Here is a 4,269-nt window from a genome sequence, read left to right on the forward strand (position 1 = left end):
GAGGCCCGCCCCGGGCGCCGGTGCTGTAACCCGCCGGGGAGGGCGGGCAGCCCGCAGCCCGCAGCTCCACGCCATAGGGTGAAACAGCGGCTTACAGACCCTTGGCCAAGGGCTGTGCCCCACGCTACCCACGAATTTCACCTGCCAACGAGTTTAAACAAGCAGCAGCAAGCACGGTGGGTATTAAACCAGCCTTTATTTCTCTCACAGTATAGCGGGACTGAAGTTAAGACCACTCTGTGGCAGTGCCAACCCACTCAGTAGCCTGGGCTGTGGGAGCTGCTGACCAGTCCTCGGTGGCAGGCTGGGCGCTCCAGTCCTCTGCAATTACAAAGACAACAACGCTTAGTGCGCCCCAGTTCTTCCCACCTGCTACAACGCGTACCCCGCTTCCCACAGCCATCCCCCAAACCGACCTGTGGGGAACTGCTGGATGGGCACAGACGGGACCTGCACTCCCTCAGACCAATCTGCAACCTCGGGCTGAGGAGGAGCAGTGAATTCAGGAGCTGGGGCCGTCCATTCGGTCTGGAACTCCTCCTTGGTAACTGCTTTCTCAGCAGCAGCCTGCTCCTCCTTTTCAATCTGCAGCGGAAGAGCATAGCCTAAGTCTCCCAGAAACACCTCACCACCCTCCTCACTATCACATACCAGACAACACACACCAACCAACAACAGATAAGACTAATTAAGCACCACCTTAAGTGTGAAATGCAATTATTATATCGGCAAAACCTGTCCTCAACACCAGGCACACAGGACCACAGGGCAGGAGCAGAAGCAGGAGATCTCCCACACCTCCTTCCACAGGTCTCCTACCTCCTCAGGATCCCTGTAGAAGTACAAGTCGGGCATGACTTCCCATGGGTGCTCACGGGAGATGGTGCCACGCATGCGCAGGACCTCACGAGCCAGCATCCACCACATCAGACCCACTGAATGGGCTCCCTAAAACAGAAGAATGTAAGATTTCCTGCAAAGCTAAACCTTTGAAAACACCTTTTTTCTTTAAAAGAGCAAAAGACTTATTTGCACTCAATCCAAGGCTGTTGCTTGGCAAGAGAAAGGCATTACTTGCTAATGCCCGGACTTATGTACTTGGACTCGGGAAAGGGCAACTTTTCAAGTTCCCAGTTGCATTTTAAGGTCCCTGCAGAAATCGTAGTGCGCTTCAACCACCAGCATCTGAATTTGCTGTATACAGCATAGCCTGAAGCAATTCTCCTGCTATGGAGTTTCATACTGCTCACTACCCCACATGGATCTTGTCCAAAAGACCGGGATTATGCTCATCACATATGCTAGAATGAAGAAATACGAAAACTTGACCAAATGAGCAAATCTTACACACATGCTCAGATTTGGCTTACATTAGTTGTGGTAAATGACAACCTCTAGATAGAGATCAAAGACAGTTTCCCATCTCCCTAGACTTTACCTTTCAGGTGGCTTCTGGCAAGGTAACGTTTCAGAGCAGTTTCTTCATCAGTTCACTTTATCTTTTATTCATATTCATAAACTGTAGCAAGAATGACTATCAAACTCCACTCATTGGGCCACAAAGACCCTCATGGCGTCAGCGAAAAGTCCTGCCAGGTTACTATAGCACACGTCCTACACTTGAGAGTTCCTTGGCCAGAAACTGGCCTCAGCTCCAAGCTCCAACTGTGTGCAGCTCATCTCCTCCTCCCCACCTGCCTGCCAGCATTGCGAGAGGCCTTACTTAGCTCGTCACCCTGGGAGACATGCGAGATACAAGCTAACTCTCCCCTGCAGAAAGCATCCATCTTGCAACCTAGGGCATGCTCTGGAGGAAGCAGCTTTGGATGCTGCAACAACGCCATTACCTTATTGTTGCAGGGAATAGCAATATCCACATAGCGCAGTGGGGAGTCGGTGTTGCACAGCGCAATGGTGGGGATGTTGACGTAAGATGCCTCTGTCAGTGGCTGATGATCAGCCCGGGGGTCCGTAACAACCAGGAGTCGTGGCTCACGGAAAGCCGCTTGGATCTGATTTGTGAAGGTACCAGGGGTGAAACGTCCAGCAATAGGAGTAGCCCCAGTAGCAGCAGCAAACTTCAGAACAGCACGCTGCAAAATGGACCACAGCAAAGGTGAAGCAGGCAAACTGCATTTCACCCAGGTATGCTGTCAGTGAACACACACAAAATTTAATTGAACTGTTTGTTTCAATTCCTGTGAAACCAGGGCTCACCAACAGCCCTGCATTCAGAATGAGACAAAATAAAAATGCTTTTAAAAATAGCTACACCAACACCAGGAGTTAAAAAGATCATATCCATTAGCAAAGCAGTAAGTCAGAATACAGTTTTTCCTGAACTTTGTTGCAAGCTCTACTCCAAAGTCTCATAATCAAACCATGAAAGGGGGAATAAAACAGCTTATGAAAAAAGCAAAGCCAATTTTCTTCCATTATTTCTACATCCTTTCATTATCCAGTACCGTAACTTCAGGAACTACAGGAAAAGCTCAGTAGTAAATATAGACAAACTGTCGCCATGCCCACTAAAATCGCAGTTGGCAGTTCGTACTCGCTTGTGACAGCTTTCACCTTCTCAGACATGTGGCAGGGCCTACTATCAAACTCCATTCATAGAGGGAGCTCCTCTCCTGGTGTTAGCGAAAACCCTGCCATCTGGTTTGCTGTAGCACACTTCCGACACTTGAGAGCTCACTGGCCAGAAACTGACCTCAGCATCAAGCTTTAACAGTGTGCATGTCAAGTCCACAGGAACCCAAGCTTCTCCTTTGTAAATCCACCCCACACCATTCATAATCTTCCTGTATGTTTGTGGCACCACCTGCACTACTCCAAAGAAACTATGCTCACAGATAAAATTCAGTGGCTAATCAGATTTTATTTAAAGGTTGTTGCCCCTTCTATGACAGAATTTTTTTGCTAAAAATCTAGAGCTGAAATTAAAAATACGCTAGTTACTATACCTTGCTCAATAACAGAGCAAATGCTTTCTTTGAAAACTTTTCTATCAGGCGCTTATTGTCCCCAAAAAGCAGTGCCAATGACTCACAGAATTACTGGGGGTGGGGGGTCACCAGGGGACTGACCACTGATATGCTAGAAATCCAACAGGAAGTACCCAAAGAAGGGTATGAAAGAAAAACAAGTTATCAAATGCCCTGAAACTACAGAAATGGGGGGTGGGTTTCAACTGATCTCTTCTAAGCTGCAAGGGCAACACAAGAAACATGCTTCCTAAAAGTGTTTCTAGAGCCAAAATTCGTGTTACTCCCTTTTATCATCAAGCTGCCACTGGCAGACAATGATGCATGGCAAGAGAGTCCTGCCCCCAAGACTGCAGGCCTCATGACCAACAAATGTCCATACCTGTCCAGTATTTCTAGAAGAAATGACGCTCACATCAGCTGGGTTCTCAATGGCAACAATGGCACGGGCTGCCAGGAGGAGCTTTTCCCAGGTCCTCTTCAGATTGATGATGTAAATACCTATTGGTGACAAAAGGCTCTAGAGCAACCAGCAAATACAAGATCCTAAAACAGGATAGCACTCTTCTGCCATTAAACTTGTCACATGGCTGTAGTTACTCCAAAATTCTAGTTAGTGGAAAGCTATTCCAAGGAAAATCCTCCCACATGGTTTTAGTGTTGCACACTTCCAGCACCTATCAACATGAACCAGGGCCTGGTATGAACTTCAATCTTTTAATAGCGTGCAGCTCAGATTGAAGAACAATGCAAACAAGCAGCAGAAATAACTATTGAGACATTAAAAACATTTTGTTACTATAGTCAAGAACTAGCAGAAGTGCCCAAATCCAGCTGTGACTGATTTACCAAGTTCTGAAATCCCCATTTCGTCCTACTTCTCTGAGTAACATGATTCAATGACTAAAGACGCCTGCACCTTCCAGGCCATGGAGAAACTGCTAGAGAGCTCAGGCATTAGCATTTTCCTGCTTTCCTCAGCTGTGCCCGCAAAATCCCTGCTGCCCACCCAGGGCCACTCATCCTACGGGTTTACCATCGCTTTTCCTTTTGTAGATATACTGCTCCATCTGGAAGTCGAGGTTGGTGCCTCCCAGGTGGGTCCCGGCAGCGAGGAATTTGAGGACATCCTCCTCCTTCATCTGCAGGACATCGAGACCTCCGGACATTGTGGGGTTTCCCTTTGGAAGCGACGACAGGGAACCTGCGGGCACACGCACCGGGCTAAGCCACGCGGGGACTCCCAGCTCCCTCCGCCCCACGAGGGCCCGGGCCAACGCGC

General features: G+C 48.4%; 1 protein-coding gene across 2 annotated transcripts; it reads right to left on the reverse strand.

The window, feature by feature from the left end:
• Positions 1-177: 177 nt before the first annotated feature.
• RPSA (ribosomal protein SA) lies at positions 178-4,255 on the reverse strand. 2 transcript variants are annotated; one of them, XM_009578105.1, is made up of 7 exons: positions 4,250-4,255; positions 4,024-4,211; positions 3,370-3,488; positions 1,848-2,093; positions 820-948; positions 417-585; positions 178-321 (listed from the first exon to the last, which is right to left on the reverse strand). In XM_009578105.1, exons 2-7 carry the CDS (start codon positions 4,154-4,156, stop codon positions 227-229), a joined length of 891 nt encoding a protein of 296 aa, XP_009576400.1. In that variant the 5' UTR covers positions 4,157-4,211; positions 4,250-4,255; the 3' UTR covers positions 178-226. The 2 variants fall into 2 exon arrangements, with proteins under 2 accessions (XP_009576400.1, XP_009576399.1); XM_009578104.1 differs by lacking the exon at positions 4,250-4,255 and having other exon boundaries at positions 4,024-4,246.
• Positions 4,256-4,269: the final 14 nt, after the last annotated feature.

This window comes from Fulmarus glacialis, unplaced genomic scaffold (genome assembly GCF_000690835.1).
Source record: "Fulmarus glacialis isolate BGI_N327 unplaced genomic scaffold, ASM69083v1 Scaffold43115, whole genome shotgun sequence".
Taxonomy (NCBI): domain Eukaryota; kingdom Metazoa; phylum Chordata; class Aves; order Procellariiformes; family Procellariidae; genus Fulmarus; species Fulmarus glacialis.

Excerpts from the sequence above, each read along its gene's own strand:
- RPSA (XM_009578105.1), bottom strand. The coding sequence starts at position 4,156 with ATGTCCGGAGGTCTCGATGTCCTGCAGATGAAGGAGGAGGATGTCCTC. Across the intron at positions 3,489-4,023 it reads CTACAAAAGGAAAAGCGATG|GTATTTACATCATCAATCTG; the intron begins GTAAACCCGTAG and ends TGTCACCAATAG. Across the intron at positions 586-819 it reads TCTACAGGGATCCTGAGGAG|ATTGAAAAGGAGGAGCAGGC; the intron begins GTAGGAGACCTG and ends CTTCCGCTGCAG.